General features: G+C 43.3%; 1 protein-coding gene across 3 annotated transcripts; it reads left to right on the top strand.

The window, feature by feature from the left end:
* The first annotated feature begins 12,274 nt into the window (after positions 1–12,274).
* Positions 12,275–20,333, top strand: LOC137591251 (vascular endothelial growth factor C-like). Of its 3 annotated transcripts, XM_068309135.1 has the most exons (8): positions 12,275–13,303; positions 15,805–16,060; positions 16,157–16,347; positions 16,508–16,638; positions 16,820–16,917; positions 17,306–17,440; positions 17,690–17,891; positions 18,919–20,331. In XM_068309135.1, exons 1-8 carry the CDS (start codon positions 13,202–13,204, stop codon positions 19,028–19,030), a joined length of 1,227 nt encoding a protein of 408 aa, XP_068165236.1. In that variant the 5' UTR covers positions 12,275–13,201; the 3' UTR covers positions 19,031–20,331. The 3 variants fall into 3 exon arrangements, with proteins under 3 accessions (XP_068165236.1, XP_068165235.1, XP_068165234.1); XM_068309134.1 differs by lacking the exon at positions 12,275–13,303 and having other exon boundaries at positions 13,828–16,060; positions 17,309–17,440; positions 18,919–20,333; XM_068309133.1 differs by lacking the exon at positions 12,275–13,303 and having other exon boundaries at positions 13,828–16,060; positions 18,919–20,332.
* The last annotated feature ends 588 nt before the right edge of the window (positions 20,334–20,921 follow it).

Below are 20,921 nucleotides of genomic sequence, written 5' to 3' on the forward strand. Positions count from 1 at the left end.
GGCAAGAGCCTCCAGAAATGCCACTGCTGATGCCATCGTGGAGGTGTAGCAGTATCTTTCCGCACCTCCAATGGAGAGATACTCGGATAATGCTCCTATCCGAACTTGTTCCACCTCGCAAATCAGTACATGGCATTACCAGCGTCATATGTGCTGTGGAAATCGTGTCCAAGAAGAGGAATCGGCTCAAGTGGAAAAACTATTGTTTCTAAATAAAAATGCATAAGAACCTCCAGTTGACCCAAACGTATGAAAACATAAAGTTTACAAAACAAATGTATGAAAATATAAATATTCGCATGAAATATCGAGATGATGTATTCTTACATGGGGGGGGCATACACGAGTTAGCTCCATCGATAAAAAATATTTTGATAGCCACAACAGGAAGCTGACAATCTGACATCGTGTAACTTTATCTCAATGTTTTTGTAGTAACCTGCTATGTCCAAAAGAGGACGACACAATTACAGTGCCTTCAAGAACGTAGAATAACATTATTGGCGAAATAACTTTGTTGTGTAGTTTTCCACGGAATATTTTAACAGATATGAAGCATGCATATCTTATTTTGCTTGTATTTTTTTCTTTTTTTAGAGGCTTTTTGTGTCTTTGTCTTTGTATTTTTGTGTTGTGTTGGTTTTTGAGTTCACCTCAGGAGTCACAGCCTTTAATTGTTGGTTTAACTTATCCAACAATCAAGAATGTCGCACGTTAAATGATAATTCTCCATTTAATACACTACACTACACTACTACCCTTGATATACATCAAACCAAAAGCGTCCCATGCACTCCAACTTTGAATGAAATATTGTAATTTGTTCATCTTAAAAGAAGTTTTCCTTCTGTTAAGCCAAAAAAATCATAGTGATATTTAAGTTGTTAGGCTATGTGAAGTAACATTAAAATTGTTTTCTGAAGTTTTATTTAGAATATTTCATTCAGACGCGTTGGCATCGTGTTCCATCTGCAACAAATAAAAAATGAAGCAATTGTAGTTCCTCACTTTGGCCACAAAGAGGGTATCAAACACATTTACCATGAAGAGCCTTCTGAATAGTTTAACATGTCTTAATATTTGAAATGTACACAATCGTAAAATTGCTTGAAATGCTAACTAGTAGTAGCCCCCTGTCCCTTAACGTTAGAGTTAGAAAAACTAAAATATGTAATACATGCCAATGACCGCAGGAGGGCAGTGTCACCAATATGTGTTCATGTCCGGTGGTCGCTCAAAATAAAAGCATCAAACAAACAGGAAATATATTTGATTCAATTTCACGAGAAAAGCACGACCAAAAACCAGTGACGAGTTTTCAATGTTTTTATATAATTTTTGAACGATTGTCGCCGTCCAAATAAAGACGTGTAAGGAGTTTTAAGTGTGGAGATTCATAAAGTGTCAAAATCTAATTATTGTATAAAAGTGGGAAATTTTTCAGTTAAATCCACTGGTCAAAATCAAGAGGAAGGTTCAAACATTTTCAAATAAAGTTAGTAAAAAGACGTTTTGGGGTTTAGGAGGATGTTGGAAGCATGAATTGTTCTTGAGGTTGTTCTCGTCCTCTCATCAGGGCAGCACGGTGGCGCAGAGGTAACGCTGTCGCCTCACAGTTAGAAGGTCTCAGTGTTAAATCCAACTGTGGACCTTCCTGTGGGCAGTTTGCATGTTCTCCCTGTGTCTGTGTGGGTTTTCTCTGGGTTCTTTCCACAAAAAACATGCACCATAGATGAATTAGAACTTCTAAATCCACCAGAGGTGTGAGAGAAGGTGGGACTGGAACTGCTGTATATCATTGTACTGTAGGTCATCATAGTAAGAGACAATTACAGTAGTTCTCAATTTATTTACCTGGTTAAATCAACATTTTGCTTGTTTCCTCTATCTGTTTTAATTTTGTAATTTTTACAAGAGGTGGATAAGCAAAATAGAGTTATGATGTTCTGCTTCCTCCTCAGGGCTGTGAACCCCATAAATACAAGTTCCAAACCAAATCACAGCTCCTTAAGGTTTAGCTCATAGAGATGAGAGGAGGAACTCAGAAATCTGAGGTTATGGGATCAAATCCCACCCTCTGACTTTAGATTTTCATCCAGAGTGTTGTGAATAATAAATATAACATCCAACTTCATTCTGTGTGTGTCATCAGACAGCTCAGGTGCTGAGCAGCTGTACAGACATTATAGGTTCAAAACTCACTCGTCCCATCATTGTTCAGGCTCTGAATGATGAAGACAAATATGCACAGAGAAAAATTCTGAGTGTGAAGGAGCGGGTAGTGTGGTGGGTCAGTTCCCACAATGAGGCCAACCTGTACTCGCTGCAGGTTCTGGATCAAATCTGTGTCTCACAGAAATGAGGCCGGATGGGGCCTTGTCCCCTCCTGGCCCTCTGGAGGAATAGAAAGCTGGGGTCATGAAGCTTCAAACGAAAAGGCTGGCATTTGACACATACATTTTTGGTGATGTCAGCGAACGGAACGATCGTTATCACAGCTTGTTTTAGCAGAGCCAAGCTTCATGAAACACCGAGTCACCTCTCGGGCTCGGCTAAACTCAGAAATGTTTGTTCCTGGAATGATGTCATCATTGTGCCACACTGTTTTTCAAGAATCATTTTAAGAAAGAAGAAGAAAAGTAAAAGATCACAGAGCATTTTATGAATGTTTTTGCAGTGCAATTCATTTATGATACAGTGGTACCTCTACTTATAAAAATTAATTGGTTCTGGAAGAAAATTCGTAAGTAGAAAATTTCGTAAGTAGAGACGCGTTTTCCATGCAAATGCCCTAATCCGGTCAAAGTCCCCCAAAATTCAGACATAATTGTTTTATAAAGCATCAAAATGCATCAAAACATGTATCAAATACATGTTACGATTAGATTATTACACAATAAATGAGAGTTGTGCATAACGTAAAAAAACAAAGAAGAGTAAAGAATAAAAATGATGATCATTTACCTTTTAACTGCTGTCCTCATTGTTTTTTTCCCTCTTTGGTTCATGCGCTCCTGCCTCACCATGAACGACACAGTGAATTCCAGTCCTCCTTTTGAACTTCTCCAACCACCCACGCGATGACCTAAACTCCTTAAACTTACTTTTGTTTTAATAACGTGGCGATTGTAGATGCATTACAGCCATATTCTTTGGTGAGATCAACCAAATGCGTCCCTTTTTCATGCTTTTTTATTATCTCTTGCTTTGTTTGTACAGACAAAAAACTGTTTTATTCCTCTTTTCTCTGTCACTTTCTTGGGGCAGCGGTGCACTGGCATTGTGCCCGGAGTGTCCCGCTTCACGCCCTATGCCGCCGAGATAGGCTCTGGCTCCCCGTGACCCGCTGCGGCGGATACAGCGGTGGTAATCTGAAGATGACTGACTTACTGACTGACTTTCTTGGGGTCCATAGTGAATACTCTAAAAGTTAATATTCATTCATTCTCATGTACTGCCGCTGTATCCGCTACAGCGGGTCACAGGGATCTGAAGCCTATCCCAGCTGGCATAGGGCGTGAGGCGGGGGACACTCCGGGCACGATGCCAGTGCACCGCAGACCCACATGCAAAGACATACAAACACACACACACACACTCACTCCTACGGGCAATTTTGGGACCTGCCAATCAACCTGAATTGCATGCTTTTGGAGGTGGGAGGAAGCCGGAGAACCCGGAGAGAATACACGGAGACACGGGGAGAGCATGTGAACTCCGCACACAGTGGGACACGAACCCCTTCAGGTTGATTGGCCGGTCCCAAATTGACCATAGGAGTGAGTGTGTGTGTGAGTGGTTGTTTGTTTCTATGTGGCTCCGCGGTACACTGGCGTCGTGCCCGGAGTGTCCCCCGCCTCACGCCCTGACACTGCCAGGATAGGCACTGGCTACCCCGCGACCTGCATTAGCGGATTAAGCAGGTTGGAAGATGAATGAATGAATGTCACAGACTTGAAAATGCTGTCCAGTAGCTGTAATTTTGGAGACATCAGAGACTCATTAATCAGGGATAGGATTGTGTGTGGAACAAACAGCTCTACAATGACAGAGAGACTCCTCAGAGAAGAAAATCTGACGCTGAACAAGTGTTTGCAGATATGCAGAGCTGCAGAACTATCGAGAGAAAACAGCAAAACTTTGCAAGGACAGACAGTAGAACAAGTGCATGTACTGAAGCAGACCAGTAAGAACAAAAAATGGACTGAGATATGCTGTAAGTTTTGTGGTAAAACACATGAAAGAAACAAAAATAAATGTCCAGCTTTTGGCAAGATGTGTAAAAAGTGTGGGAAAAGAAATCACTTTTCAGCACAATGCAAATCAAACTCAGAGGTCAGCCGAAAGTATAAACAAGTACATGCTGTGTCAGAACGAGACAGAGACACATGCGAAGACATTATGACAATAACAGAATTGAATGAGAATAAGGAGACTGTAAACCAAGTGGGAGACAGCCACCGTTGTGGGCAACACCTCTATGCAGGAATGATGACACACTGGTTAACTTCCAGATAGACTGTGGAGCAACTTGCAACATACTCCCAATACATCTCATAAACCCTGATACACAGCTGGAGCACACTGAGAAAGTACTTGTCATGTACAACAAAACCAGGATGAGTCCACTGGGTAAATGCAAAGTCAAGATCAGAAACCCCAGAAATAATAAGCTGTACAGATTGGAGTTTCAAGTTGTTGATCAAAATGGAGGGATGCCTCTACTTGGCAGGAAAGCCAGCGAGGCCATGAAATTAATAAAGGTACAGTCTGAGAATATACTGACCATTGACAGTATTGTTAAAACGGAATTGAAAACAGTGGAAAGTGTGGAAACACATGACTTGAAAATGACAAAGGAAAACATCCAGGCAGAGTTTGCAGAAGTATTTACTGGAGACGGCTGCATGGAAGGTGAATATTGCATCGAAATAGACGATAAAGTACCACCAGTTAAACTACCAAAACGAGGAGTACCAGTCGCTATGATGAAACCTCTCAAAGATGAGCTCACAGATCTAGAGAGAACAGGGATTATAACGCCAGTAGAAAAGAGCACAGACTGGATAAGCAGTATGGTTTCTGTGACAAAACCAAACGGGAAACCATGAATCTGCATTGACCCAAAACCACTCAATCGGGCACTTAAGAGAAGTCACTTTCCACTCCCTACAATTGATGACATCCTCCCAGAAATGTCAAAGGCTAAGGTATTCACAGTGTGATGTAAAACATGGATTCTGGCATGTAAAGCTGGAGGAAGAGTCAAGTTACCTCACCACGTTTGCAACCCCATTTGGCCGGTTTCGTTGGCTAAGGATGCCAATGGGAATCAGCCCATCACCAGAAGTTTTCCAAAGGAAGCTCATGCATGCACTTGAGGGCTTACCTGGAGTCTACGTCATAGCAGATGATGTGCTGGTTATTGGGGGAAGGAGCAAGACAGGAGGAGGCGAACAAAGATCATGACAGGAAACTCAGACTCTTTCTAAACAGGTGCAGAGAGAAAAACATCAAACTTAACTTTGAAAAGCTCAGACTGCGACAACGCAGTGACTCAGGGAGGCAAACCTGTAGCATTTGGAAGCAGAGCACTGACACCCACTGAAAGAGGATAGGCACAAATAGAAAAGGAGTGCTTAGCTATAGTGTTTGGGATGGAAAAGTTCCACCAATAAACATATGGAAGACAAGTGACAGTGCAGAGTGACCAAAAGCCACTAGAAAATATTCACAGAAAACCACTACTTAGTGCATCAAAGAGATTGCAGCGTATGCTACTCAGGCTGCAGAAGTATGACATAGCTGTGACCTATGTGCCAGGCTGAGACATGCTATTAGCAGACACTTTAAGTAGGGCATACTTACCTGAGAGCACAAGGACAGATATTGAGACAGATGTAGAGACTGTGAACATGGTTAGCTACCTACCTATTTCAGCTGAGAGACTGAACTCTATTCGAGCCGCTACACAAGACGACACTAAGTTACAGGGGCTGACAAAATTCATTCAGGTAGGGTGGCCACAACACAAAAAAGATATTCCAACAGACATGCAACATTACCACTCATTCCAAGATGAGTTGAGTTGTCAGCAAGGCATAGTCTTCAGAGGAGAGAGAGTAGTGATACCAGACAAACTCAGGGCTGACATCACGCAGCGCATCCACTCCTCTCATCTAGGAATTGAAGGATGTCTCAGGCGTGCTAGAGAGTGTGTTTATTGGCAAGGGATGAATGAGTACATAAAGACTTTCATCTCAAAATGTGACATATGCAGGTCGGTAGATCCTAAGCAACAGAGGGAAACACTGTATCCTCATGACATGACACACAGACCCTGGGCCAAAGTGGGAACTGACTTGTTTTCATTTCATAACAAGGACTATTTGATAACAGTAGACTACTATTCAAACTTCTGGGAAGTAGATTACCTGACACTAAGAGTAGTACAGTTATCAGAAAGTTGAAAGCTCATTTTGCACGACAAGGAATACCAGATGTAGTCATTTCTGATAATGGACCACAATATGCCTCACAGGAGTTTAAGAGGTTTAGCCAACTGTGGGAATTTGAACACAGAACATCTTCACCAGGATACGCTCAGAGCAACGGGAAAGCAGAGTCTGCAGTGAAAACAGCCAAACGACTCATGCTGAAAGCTGCAGCAGCTCGACAAGATCCATATCTAGCAATGTTAGATCATCGCAATACCCCGAGCCAAGGCGTTAATACAAGCCCAGCACAGAGACTTTTGAGCAGGAGGACCAGGACACTTCTTCCTGTCAAAGACACTCTGTTAGTGCCACAGGTAACAGACAACACAAAAGGACTCATACACAACAGACAGAGACAAGAGAAATATTACAACCGCACAGCGAAGGACATGGACACTCTTAAAAAGAAGGAGACAGTGTAAGAGTACAACCTTTTGAGCCACATAAGGTCTGGAAGCCGGGTAAGGTGATTAAACCTGTAAGTCACAGATCTTATGAGGTCAAAATGGAGTCTGGAGGTGTTTTGAGGAGAAACCACCGTCATCTGAGACGCAGCTACAGCACACCAGATACACACACAACAGGAACTGTGTTATACACACCACAAGATGTGGTGAAACAGGTTCAAGTAGGAGACCAGAAAACTGTCACTACACGGTCAGGTCGTCAGGTTATTAGACCCCATTACCTGAAAGACTATTGTGAGTGATAACATAGTAGTTTGACAGGCTACACATGATTGTGAGAAAAGGAAAAGATGTGTAAGAAGTAATGTTAATGATATGCTATGTTGATGTGTTGTACCAAGAAAACAGGACAAAAGGAACTGTTTATGGATAATTTCGTTGTTACAACTTTGGTGTAAGAGCAACAAAATACCAATGTTAAGTTGCACTGTAACCCACTGAGGTGATTTTGATTTATGATGCTTCAAAGTAATTTTTCCTGTTAATGATGGACTTTATGCTTAATGTTGAGAATTATTTAATTTTGAAGAGAGGATGTAACTTCAAGAAGAAAAAAAAAAAGGAAAGATGTTACAATATTATTGTAGTTCCTGTATGGGTTGTCCGGAGGACACATTTGAATGTAACACTGCTGTGAACAGAGATGCAGTAGAGCGCACGTGTTGTAACTCGGCTGTTCAATAAAGATTACAAGTAAGCATGGATATTGCTTTAACCGTCCATTCTGTATAGTTTCGTGTTAGGACAAACAGAACAGAATGAAACACAGAGGTCCCTCTTAGCCAATGGAATGCTTGGCAATAGACAATGGTAGAGCAGCTATAAGAATGTTGTGTTCAGGAACCAGTGGGAGCTGCGAGTATCAGCCCATACTGTATTTTTACCTTTCATAACTTGAATTTTCTTCCGTAACTAGAGGCAATATTTTCATGTTGAGGCGTTTCGTAAGCAGAAAATTTCGTATGTCGAGACATTCGGAAGTAGAGGTATCACTGTATTTCTACATACAGTATTCTGACCTTCAACCGGCCTGTAGGTGCATATTTCTTTCAGCAGGTGGCGCCAGTTTTCTGTAGAATACTCAATACAAACACAATAAAACGGATTAATTGTGTCTCTCCTGGTTTGTTATGGTGTTATTGCAAAATTCTGATTGAGGTGTGTACTTGGTGTTGATTAATCAAAACACTGGAACTACCTTCAACTTATAATTCTCTAACAAAATATTCTTGGTTGATTAGTTGAATATTTTCATGACTGGCATAGTAATATTTACATGAAGAAAATTCTGCCATGAATTTCCAAGATTCCAAAGTGGCATCTTCAAATGTATTCAAAATTTGTTCAGTTATTCTGATGAATGACAAAATGCCCAAATCCTAAAGATAAATTTTGCCAATTTTACTGTTGACTTGCAGAAGCAACAGCTTAACTGGGATTTTTCCATTGAGTCATTTACATGAAGAATCACGCAATCACATCTGTAATTAAAGGCCTTGTTAACTTGGCCCGTCATTACATAAAATCCAAAAAGCTTTTAATTACGTACCGACAGACTGCGTTACAACACCAAGGATCCCACCAGTCACAACATCACGCATTGTTACTGACAACTCACAACCACATCTGAAGAAAAGAATCACGAGGAATGTTGAAGAAGAATAATTAAAAGGGTTTAAAGAAACAAACAAAAAACTAGTCTTTTAAATGACATGTTGCGTTACAATTATTCAAATCCCAGGTTGATTTGTTAGCTGTTTGCCTAAACCAAACCACAAAGACTTTAGTGCAGCATATATTAAGCTTTTCTTTCACATTTAATACAAAATGTTTCTATTATGTCTGCCACAGTCTAAAATTGATCTAAAACTTAGGAGTTGTCATCTTAGATTCGCAAGTGAATGTTCAAACATAGTCTTCATTAATGTATTTTAGCAGCAGGATCCAAAGATTTTGTGCATCTGCCTGATTTAAATTTCAATAGGGGTCCTAGGACTGGTTTCAGGAGAAGTCCTGGATCATGCTGGAGTGTCCATCCAGCAGAAAATCTCTGGTGAGACTTGAAAAAGGTGTTAAAGCACCGAAACTTTGTAATATTCTAGACCCAGAGGCCTTTTACCTGGAAGGAATGAACTAAGATATCCCCAGGTAAAGTTGTACAGGTAGACATCACTGCTTCCACATTCAGGTGAATCTGACTGAGCTGAGTCGGATCCAGCTCACATTGTGTTTTCACACGTTTCTCTGTGAATTAAATTAACAAGATAAAACATGTTAACCGGTGCTGTGAACCGGTGGGAAGCTGATTTTGTTTCCTGTCTCCGGTGTCTGCCCTGATCCAAATTATCTTAAACGCTTCCTATCTGACACGGGACGTGTTATTTAATGACATTTAAGTAGTACTAGCCTCCCGTCCAGAGGCGTCATTGCTGCTCTCAAATGCAGAAAACACTGAGAAAAAAAAGAAGAAGCACTTACAATAACATGTCACACTCTATCTGCTGCAGAGGACGCTTTATCTGCAGGGCACAGGATGTGGAGATTGACGAGTCGCTCTTGAAACTCTTCATTAAAGTAGAATCTTAAAAGCTTGGAGTTTAAAGACGATACAGAATGAAAAAAAAAACCAGTTTGAATTCTTCACTCAATGAATCCTTTTTCAATTTAAGCCCCACAGAAACCAAAGAAAAAGCTGACTGCTCATTAGATAGATTTATTCTCAGTCCCCGTTTGTCTTTAATTCCCCTCTAACATTGACGATCTTGTTAGAATCAATGCAGCTTACGCAGTTTCAAACCCATGAGACATTTCGAGCTCATGTGAACTTTACACTCCCACTATTGAGACGCATGAAATCAGATAATATCTCAGATATTTCCATCATATGACACCAGGCAGGTTCACAGAGACATTTCTGTCACAGATGAGGCAGCTGTTCCGCAAAGAAAGTGTGCGTCCAATTTCATTTATACAGGCAGAGAGATATCAAATAGTTTTTGCACTTTTACATTTTCATCAATGTGTCTACATCATGCAAGACCAGCGAAAGGAAATTACATTTACCGTATTTTGCGCACTATAAGGCGCACCTAAAAGCCTAAAATTTTCTCATAAACCCGTGGTGCGCCTTATAGTCCGGTGTGTCTTATTATGGATTAATATTCATATTAATATTGGTTAAAAACATGATCACTGAAAAAAAGCCGGCAGTCTGGCTGCCAGTCATGCCGCACTCCCCCACCAGTGGAGCACCCTCACGAGGAACTCGGGCCCTAAGTCCCCTAAGTCAATGGGCGTCACCAAAGTCCCGGCTCTGACTGAGCTGCTCTCAGAGGGCAGAGCAGACTGTAGGAGCACCGGTGATTACGTAGCAAAACATAAGGAACTTTCAACAATTCTATTGATAAAGTTTGACTGACTGATCTCAGTATTTCCTAACTATTTTGCGTCGGAAATAATCCACTTTAAAACTTAATTGGTCTTAAAAATGCCATTGTGCTGTCATCTGGAATCTAGTGACGGTCCATTAACGTCACTAGATTCCACTAGATTCCAGAATTTGTGGAATCACACGGAGAAATTGGCATAAAGGTCAATGAAAGACCCTCAAAGCTGAACTTCCAGCCTTTTCTGAAATTTCAAGAGCAGTCACTGCTAGACAAAGGTGCCAACGAGTGTCCTGCAATTGATTTACAAATGTAGTTGATATCTCTGGGGGGCGGCGGAGGGGCACATTCAGGCTTGTGTATTCTGTCTGCAGCGATGTGCTGTGAGATTCACGGCGGTGAGACACTGACGTTAAAGTCAGTTCTAGGAGTAAAGCAGTGTCATATTTGCCAGTAAATTAGCAGCCTGACATTAAAAACTAGTTAAAAATTGTTTAGGACACACAGCAGCAAATAGCTGCACCTCACCTCCGACTGGACTACCGATCGATCGAAACGCGCCTTATACAGTATATGAAATAAATTATAAAACAAACGAATTATTGAGGGTGCGCCTTATAGTCCAGTGCGCCTTATAGTGCGGAAAATACTGTATTTTGTAGAATACAGTATCTGATCTGTGCAGACGATCATTCCATTTAAATTCCGTTTTCCACCCAGGAGGAAGCAGCAAATCGTCTCCTCTTTCACATAAAGTGAATGTCACCTTATGCATATTCATTTCCCAGCAGCAGGTGATTTTTTTCCTTCTTTAGAACCTAGGAATGATCCTGTCAGACGCGTCCACACCACAGGATGTTAAAGCCCAGTATTAAAAACCCATAAGCCTCCTTCTCTATCATCCCTTCATGCTTTGCTACCCGCTCACATGATGAAATGGAGAAAGCAATGACTGGAATGTGGAATTTGGTTGCTCACATTTCAACACATAAAGCGTACTGCATGCAGACACTTGCCACTGTGTGCGTGCATGTGTAAGTGTGTGTGTGTGTGGGGGGGTGTTTTTAATTCTCGCAAAGGCTGGCAGTGACTGGCCCAAAAATCGGATGTTTTCTCATTCGAGAGTTTCCCAGACACACCTCTTTCTCCCCTCCTGATGGCTGCCGACCTCTCCTCCTCCTCCCAGCTCCTCTTCTTCTTCATTTTTGTCGGTCCCTGTATTTTATTTTACGGTTGTCGGTAACTGCCCTGGGAAAGGAAAAAGAAATCAGAATTTAGACAAAGATGTCAGCTGGCTTTTCTCCTCATCTCCTCTTACCCTCCTCCTCCTCATCCGTCATGACACACATGCCCACAGCCTTGGGGCGGAATAGTTAAGGAGGTATGTGAAGTTGGACATTTTTTTAGGACCAGGAGAGGTAGGTACAAAAAAAAAAAAAGGAGAGGAGAGGGGGTGGTATGAGGGGTCAAAGGTGACAATGCAGGTGTGAAGCTCTCACCTCTCCGTAAAGACGAGTCTAGACATCGAAAGTGCTGCAGAGGTGAAGGGAAGCAGGAACGGCAAAGGTGTTCCAGATCGTAAAAGGTTAGGAAAGATGCAGATTTTTAAATCTCACTTCTAGGAGATGGAAGGTTGAGAAAATGTAAGAGAAAGAGTGAGAGAAATCTGATTTTAAGTGTTTCTGAAAGTCTTTTTGGAGAGCTATAATAAAACACGCAGCATTTAAATCAGTAAAGAAAAGAGGATGGTGGCACGTCTGGGGAGAAAGTGTGCCAGCGCCAGATGCTGCATAACCTGCAATTTCTGAAGGGGAAAAAAAGAAAAGAAAAAAGAGGTGGTATAAGGCTTATAACACACAAATCATCGCTTTCAAATCCTGCACTCCGCCCACCAAACACAATCCTTCCAATTCCGCTTTTTCTTCATTCACTTCAGCAGGATGTCTCAGAGCGGGAAGCACATTTGCTCTGTTTGGACAAGAACTTAACACCAAAGGCCACACACTTTTTTTTTTTTAAAAACCTCCTTTTTTTGCCTTCAGCAAAAAAAAAAAAGGAACCTCCATTTGGATCTGGGATAAGCTCTCTCTCTCTCTCTCTCTCTCTTTGATGCCGTTCTGAAGACCTGCCAGCCTAACAGAAGAAGTTGTAACAGATTTATAACAAGGACAAAAAGGGGAGAGAAAAAAGACAGTCAGAGCTTTGCCCTGGAGGTTTCTGAGGAGGAAACAGGAGACAGATAAAGAGGCAGAGATAATCTGAGGGAGCGAGGCAGACAGAGGGAGGGAAGAGCACAGCTGTTGAGTGAAAGAGACGGGAAAATAGAGATAAAGAAAGCCAGGAGGTGCACAAGTGTGAAGGGCGAAGGAGGAGAGACTGACGAGGACGACCAAGGCTGGACAGAAAAGAAAAAGAAAGGGGGGAACGTCAAATGGAAAAAAGAGTGTATTTGAGAAAAAATTCAAGTTGAAGGTCAGGAAAAAAGGAGGGGGGGAAAAAAACCCCGAGGTGATAAAAGGGAAACTAGGGATTGGAAGACGTGACACCTGACATCACGAATGGAGGCGAGAGGAGCAGCGTAAGAGGAGAGCTCTCGACCGGGAGGCGAGGAGATTTGTTTCCTCAACATGTTTTATTCAGCTGCTGCCTCAGATTCAACCAACCCGTGCCGGAAGAGCAGCTTTGTCCCGGGATAGAATGACGAGAGGAGCCAAACAGAGATACCTGCAGAGTCTGTGATGCCCCGCCGCTCCTTCTCCTCCACCTGCCTCTCCTCGCTCCGTTTCGTCGGCTTCACATCCAAGTTTTGAGTCCGTCCGGATATCTCACCTCCTCCGTCCACCTCCTCACTATGTGGATGCCTGCTTTGCTCCTATGGATTCTTAATATCAGCGGTTTGTGCTCGGGACAGGATTACACAGACTATTACCAAACCGGAGACATGGGCACTGAGGTGAGGCGTTCGCTTACTCCGTCCTCTGTGAATTTTATAAACTTCTGCATCTGTTAAATCTGGGTTAAAAAAAAAGGGGGGGGGGGTAAACCGATGCAGACACCATCCATGCTACGCATGACAGATGCTGCTAAGTTAGTTAAACTCATGCAACATCTTGACAAGACCAGTCAGCCAAAGATCCATCCATTGGTTCAAGGCTGCAGGATATCTAATCCAGAGCAGTGAGGCAGGCGATGTGCGATGTCTTTATCATTCCAGGTATCATAATCCTCTATCTGTAGAGTCAGTCAGAAGGTCAGGAGTTACAGTCGTGGTTGTGGCTGTGAAAGGTGTCCTTGTGCTCCTAATCATGCCTGATGAGCGCTTCAGCCATGTGTGTGAACAGAGAAACACCTTGCATTTCAGCCTCTTCCTCCATTATGATGCACCGGTTCTGAGAAAATGTAATGTAGATACAACTTGCAGAGGAACACAGCAGAAAACATATTTCAATCTGGTGGATCCTTAATTTTTATTTGGATTTACACCTGTAGAATCCAAGCTCCTAAATGTAGTTTTTTCCCCCACACATTATTGAAAGAAAATAACTATGATTAATATGAGTTCTGCTGACATGTGTATTTTCTATGTATGTAAACAGCACAAGACTTGATCCCTGTGGAACACCTTTGACTTGATTTTTGGAAACATCAGTCCAAACCAATAAGGACTTGAGTTGAAAAATCCCGGGGGGGGGGGGGGCAAAACAATGGAAAGAATCAGGATTCACAAAATATTCATTTTAGCCATCATTCAAATTGATCCACAAAGATTGCATCAAAACAGAGAGCTGCTCCTCCTGGCCCAAAATCTGAGAGGAAGCAAATTCTCTTTCAGTTCCTGCTTCCTTCTATGACATCATTTACAATAAAACTGATCCCAGTTCTGTGGAATAGTCATTGCTCACCAGCCGGGAAACTGCTTTCATTTGGAAGTATTTAAGTAATTAAATTATAAACTTCCTGCTCAATCGGGTTACGGTACGGCCTCTGTCATTAATTGATGACTGAATACTGGTGTCCAGTGGCATCATGGTGGAAATCCAACCCCACGTCTGAAACTACCGATAATAAATCATGGTAAACTATCATATTGTTCGTGCATGATGATGGCTGCAGACATCATGTACAAACAATATGTACCAGTCAGGCTTTTTACTAAAAGCCTGACTGGGCAGTAAACGCATGGGTGTGTGCGCCAGAAGTAGGTCACGCTGGTCATTCATCCATCATGACCTCATAGTCCCTGAGCGATGACCTCATGTTGTGTGATCACGTGTTAAGGAGAGAAGGAGAAGAGCCAAAACAAAAAGGAAACGTGGACAAAGTTTGAAAGGAGACAGAAGAAGACATACTTTTTCTTTTCTTTTTTTGCAGCTTATTTAAGAAGAGAACAAGAAAAATGACCGAAACCAGAAGAGGGAGGTCAGAAATAACAGGAAAGTGAAATAGATGTGATGGATTGATAGAAAAAAACTAATAACAACAGAGGTCTGGTTTCTGTAGGTAATGCCAGTTTCATCATCTTCATCCTCCTCAGCCTGGGAAATGAACCAACACACACACACACACACACACACACACACACACACGCTGCTGTTCCCGGGAGAAATTACTGAGTGACACTCGCCTCCCAGCTGACATTTAGACCCCCCCCCCGATGGAACGCAGGCCTCTATTAGCCGGTCGCTCACAATTCACCTTTGCATCTTTCATCTACTGTATTACAGAGCAGCCGTCTGTCATGACGATACAAAAATCATTATGGGATGACTCAGAAGAGGACCGCTTTCTGGAGCGATATCTACTGTCAGCAGAGACTTCCTGCACAAACATAAAGCCCCCTTTGTACAAAAGTAATAATAATAGTAATAATAGTTGGCATGGAAGACAATATTCAGCTTGTTCAGTCCGGTTTTGTTGACATGCAGGATGTCAAGGATGGGTTCTAGCAAAAAAGAAATGGAATCCGGAATCAGGATGTGATCTAAAAACATGCAGAAGCAGCAAAACAAAGAACTAAAGAGGATTTGTAGCTTCTTTTACCCACATGGTGTGTGTTTGTTTGTGTTTGTGTGTGTGTGTGTATGTGTGTGTGTGTGTGTGTATGTGCGTGCGTGCGTGTTTGTGTGTGTGTGGGCAGGTATGGGGAGGATTCATTTCCCCAAAATAACTAACAGCAGTCAACATGTCACAACACATTGGCAGTGGAGGTATTCACTGTTTATCCAACTCAAAGCAGCGACGCTTACGCTGTCGATTCTAAATCGTGACGCGCCGATTATGTTGATTCCGACGTTTCGAAACATAAAGGGGAGAGCTGCAAGTTTCTTGTGCATCAGTCGCGAGTCACTCATGAGTCACCAACCAGATACCAAGCATCCGATCTGCTGTACTTTTCCTCTGCGTGACGCTGAGTCGCCATATGTCGTTAAAATCGAATCGCTTCCCGCCCTCCAGGCTCCAGACCTGCCAGATGACAAGCCGAGTTTGGAGACGGTGACGAGTATCGATGAGCTCCTGCAGCTCCTCTACCCAGAATACAGTTTGCTTCAGCTCTGCATGAGGAGGAAGTCGTGGCACCTCACCTACTCTTCCTCCTCATCTCCGTCTTTTCCCGGCTACCTGGCGAGATCTTCCAGCCTGTCCGACGAGGACGACCTTTGGGGTCAGCCGAGGAAGGAGGCTCTGTTCAAAATGGACGGCGCCTTGGGGGGTAAATGTTGAGATATTTCCTGGATTGGATTTAAAAACTCCTGATAGTGATTTCCGTACAGGAAGTCCTAAAAGCTGCTTTCTCGCATGTTTCCAGTGATCCTAGAGGAGATCCAGCGGACCTCCTGCCTGCCCAGAGAGGTGTGCGTTGAGGTCGCCAAAGAATACCCAGAATCCACCAGTCACTTCTACCTCCCTCGCTGCGTGGCGCTGCACCGGTGCGGTGGATGCTGCGCCAACGAGGCCCATTACTGCACCAACACGAGTCACACGCTCGTCAACAAGACAGTGAGTTCAGCCACGCCCCTTGACCAACCTTCCCTGCTTGTTGCTAGGATACAACCACAAACAATCACATCACGTCGAAACCATTGCATCACCTTCAACACGTCAGTGGCACAGAAAACATACACGCCTACACTAACCGTGTCGTGTGTCTTCTTGCCAGCTGATGGAGCTGTCCCCACCCAGAATGGACCGGTCCGTCGTCATGGTGACCTTTGTCAACCACACTTCGTGTACCTGTCTTCCCAAGCGGCCGCTGCACTCCATCATACGACGAGCCGCGTCGGATCACCTGTGAGCGGGAGTGAAGTGACGCGTGTGTGTGTGTGTGTGTGTGTGTGTGTGTGTGTGTGTGTGTGTGTGTGTGTGTGTGTGTGTGTGTGTGTGTGTGTGTGTGTGTGTGTGTGTGCGTGACTCATGCTTCCTATGTCCATTCATTCAGAAAATGTGGGTGTGTATGCTTACGTGTGTGTAGGTGTTCTCCGCCTGACATGCCCTGTGCCTCCGGCTCAATATGGGATGCAGTGAACTGTATGTGCATCTCCACGGAAACCATAAACTACTCGGATTCTGGTAAGAACACATTGGTTCCTGTATCTGAAATCAGCCTGGGGGGGGGGGTAATTAGATCGATGTCTCGGTCACATCCAATCGTTCAACGTGGTTTTTCTGACTGGAAACTTTCAACTCGTGAGGCATCAAAAAAATCTGTGGAATGAATCACGAGTAAATTTAATGAGCAGTAAAAATCATTAGCGCTCCGGTTTGCAATTTGAATCCAGCAAGAACGAACGGCCGAGATGCACAAACTCCATCCAAACATGTTTGGAAGCCGTGTGTCATCTGCACAGATTTAACACACGCTTTATCTCGGATCCTTTCATTCATCGTGTAGGCATAAAATAATCTTATCCAACAAAGTTCGTAAAATCAACTTCCTCTTTCTCCCTCCTTCTTCCAGAAGCACTGGATTCGGGTCTGCTGGCTCTTTGCGGACCCAATCGGGTTCTGGACGAGTTCACTTGTGAGTGCGTCTGTCGGAACGGCCTCACCGAGGACAGCTGCGATCCAGGCTGGAAACTGGACCACAACACCTGTGAGAAGGGTTTGGGATTGTACTTCCTGTTTTAAACGCCAGAGTTCGGCCTTATTGGCTGGAAAGTGACGCCAAAACCACTCCTTTACGCAAACCTGTTTTTTCTGGCATCCCACCAAACCGCTAGGGATCTATCAGTCTGAACGAAAACAGTGGAAATCGAGCCAGATGGGGGCAGAATTTCAAACAAGTCAGAACTCAACCGCCAAATATTTCACAGATGAACATTTGTCTCCTCGCTCCTCTCAGGTCAGTGCCAGTGTGGTGGTCAAGGCGAGGGGAGGCCGTGCCCCGCCGGCCAGCGGTGGGACGAGGAGCTCTGTGGATGTGTGTGCGCCGCCGAGTGCCCCCGGAACCAGCCACTGAACCCCGACACCTGCCTGTGTCAGTGCAGAGAGAGCCCCCAGTCCTGTCTCAGGCAAGGGAAGAGGTTTAACAGCAACACCTGCAGGTACGTGACGGCCGGGAGCCCCCCCCAGACAGAGCATCATGCAGTCTACATTCAGTAAATTTTTTATTTTGTACGTATTTGTTACCTGGCAACACCTGACCGGTAGCCTCCCCCAAGGGGAGCCCATCAGAGGCTCCTCTTCCTGGTAGCTCCGCAGGAGAAAGGGGGTGAGGAAGGAGAGAGGAAGGCCTTTATGGTTGAGGGGGGTGGGGGAGACTCTCAATGGACATGTCATACATTCCAGAGTTGAAAAGGGAAAAGTTTGGTCTCCTTTTCTGTCGTTCGCATGTTTCCACACGACCTTTTATGGACACGGGGCGCCTGAATACTCGACCAGCTGCCCGTGTGTGTTTTCGCATGCGTGTCTGTGGCGGTTCCCACCGCCGGCATGTGAGGGATCGACCTCGCTCTGACCCCAGAGGCCTGCAGAGAGAACGGGACGAACTCAATGACAGTGAGCAGAGGAGCCGTCGGACAGGAGGGCGGGGTCCGGGGCAGGAGGGCGGGGTCGGGGGGCAGATAGAGCGACAGGCCCGCATTAATACGAGTGATCACCAATCATGGTTATACATGTGTGGGAAAGTTCACGGACTCACACACACGTGACCTCTTGTTAGAGTCTCCTAAACATTCTCATCCCACCACAGGAACATATTTGTAATATCTGTTATTTGAATTACTTTATTTGATCTTGTTATATATTTATAACAGATGATGAAAGGAATGTTTTTATGACTGATTTAGTAATGCTTAATTCTTCAGTGGTAAAGAATTAATCATCGAGCTGGAGAAGTCGTTTCTGGGATGCTAACTTTTTTCTATTTTTGATTTCACATCTGGTCGCAGGAGGCGGTAAAACCAAACATCACACACCTGCTGGGATTTTGAAGTGGAGGCTTCTCAGTATTCGATCCTCCCTCAGACTGTTTCACTCACACAAAAAAACAAACGCCGGATCATGGTATAATCCGTAGCATTCATGTCAAGAGGATAACACTTCCACCTTTCCTTTTTCTTTCCTGTCTAGCTGCTATAGTTTGCCTTGCAGGAAGCCCAGACCAGTGTGTCAGACTGGTTTTTACTACAGCTACAAGGTCTGCCAGTGCATCCCCAACTACATGAGGCCAGGGTGGAACTAGCCGATCGCAGGAATACCAAAGGAGAGAACCTGCAGACGCCGGTCGGCATGAGGCCAGAAGTTGCCAAACAGGGCCGGAAGGAATGGCTCTGGAAGGGAACATTAGTGTACTGGATTACTAAAGGAGTTTTATTAGTGCTCTGACGTGAGGATGGGAATGTTTCCCAGTGGGGCAGAAAGGCCAAAAAACTCAGAAATGTGGAGTCATCTCAGCCCAAGAGAAAGATGAGGAGAGTTTTTGACGCTCTGGGAGTCTGTCGGACATTCGTCAGACTTTTCCTGCTAAAACCGTGAGACCAAAGGGCGGGATGGGGGGAGCCTGAGCCAGGGTCCGTCCCAGTCCTGATGCAGGAGCCACAACCGCCTGCAGGAGCCACAACCGCCAACCCGCCGCAGACGAACAGGAAGTGGAATAAAATAACAACAGGGTTTTGTTTTTTTACATCAAATAAGACAAGGCTTTGGGATCTGGCTGGAGAATTTAGGGCCATGGTGGGATATAAAAATATATAATTTGGACAAGACAAAAAGAAGGACATAAGTAAGAAAAATTCATGTCATCACTGGAAAAATTATGTTTAAAAAAAGTGATTTTGGTCTATTTTTTTGTAACTTTATGACATCAGAAGCATCAAACTGAAGGAGATGCTTTTAGACTTTATTCTCTTTACATTAGGACTTATTTCTGATAAAATCACCGCTGTATCCTCATGTGTCCCCGATGCCTACACAGTAGAAGCATTTATGATCATGTGAGGCTTCCATGGCCTGAGTCGCCTTTTCTTCCTGGAGGTGGGAAAATTATTTCTGTGGTCCATTGATTTGGGTTCCAGCGGACAGATCTCACCTTTTACATTTATCTGACGTAGTTCTAAGGAGTGGAGCTTTAATGTCAGACCGTGTTCAATTAATTTAAACCCTCCCAAACCGTCTGGCTCCAAACATTTTACTGCTGAATCCACTTACAGCTGAAATTCTAATATTAATTGTAAATATTGAAATGCTTTTCATATTTAAAAGACATTTTGAAGAGTGATTCTTGTGTAAAATACTGTATTTAAATGGTCATCCCTATTTTATCATTGTTGAAAATATCTGTTCTCCTGCAGTTTGAATTGGAATTTTTTTGTCGACGTTCTGAGCTGCAAGAAAACAAAAAAATGACACTGGTACAGATTCAAGACTTCAGAGTTTGAACATATTAAAACATTAGGATGAAGATTTCCTGCAGCGTAGAAATGATTGTGTTTGTGCTTCATGGATGTAGTAAAAAACTGATTCTTTCACCGTGCTATTAAATATTTATAGTTCTGAAGTATTGATTGAAGCCTTTGTCAGACTCGTGTTTGTGTCCTTATCTGTGTCTTATCACTGCCAACAGTCATCCCTCTGAAGACAACACTCGGGTTCTGAATGAAACAGAAGTGATGCCATTTGAAATATTTTATTTTTTTCCCCCTCGAGGACAAAATATAAACCCAGCTCCAAAAAAACCCTTATATAATAAGCCATTGAAACTCTCCAAATATTTACAAAAGATAGAAAATAAAACAAATAAATAGAAGCTCCCGCTTGTCACCGAGACCGTGTGGCTCCCATGACACTTAAAAATGCAGTAAGTTAATGACTGCCTCTTTCCTGGAATAGATCTTAAAATAATACAAATCCCCTAAAAGAGAAATCACAATGAGTCTATGGTCGTGGACAAAAAGGTTAAAGTAAAATTAATCAGTTTGACATATAAGTGCGAAAACGCCAGGATGTCAGCTGCTCCACTGACGGTGGGTAATCGAAGCGAGAAGGAAACCAGCATTGATGAAACGCCGGCAGATTGTGTGATTATTGCTGAAGGAAATATTTAAACAGGAAATTAAGCTGTTTGTGGAGTAAAT

The sequence above is a fragment of the Antennarius striatus genome, chromosome 24 (genome assembly GCF_040054535.1).
Source record: "Antennarius striatus isolate MH-2024 chromosome 24, ASM4005453v1, whole genome shotgun sequence".
In the NCBI taxonomy this organism is placed as follows: Eukaryota; Metazoa; Chordata; class Actinopteri; order Lophiiformes; family Antennariidae; genus Antennarius; species Antennarius striatus.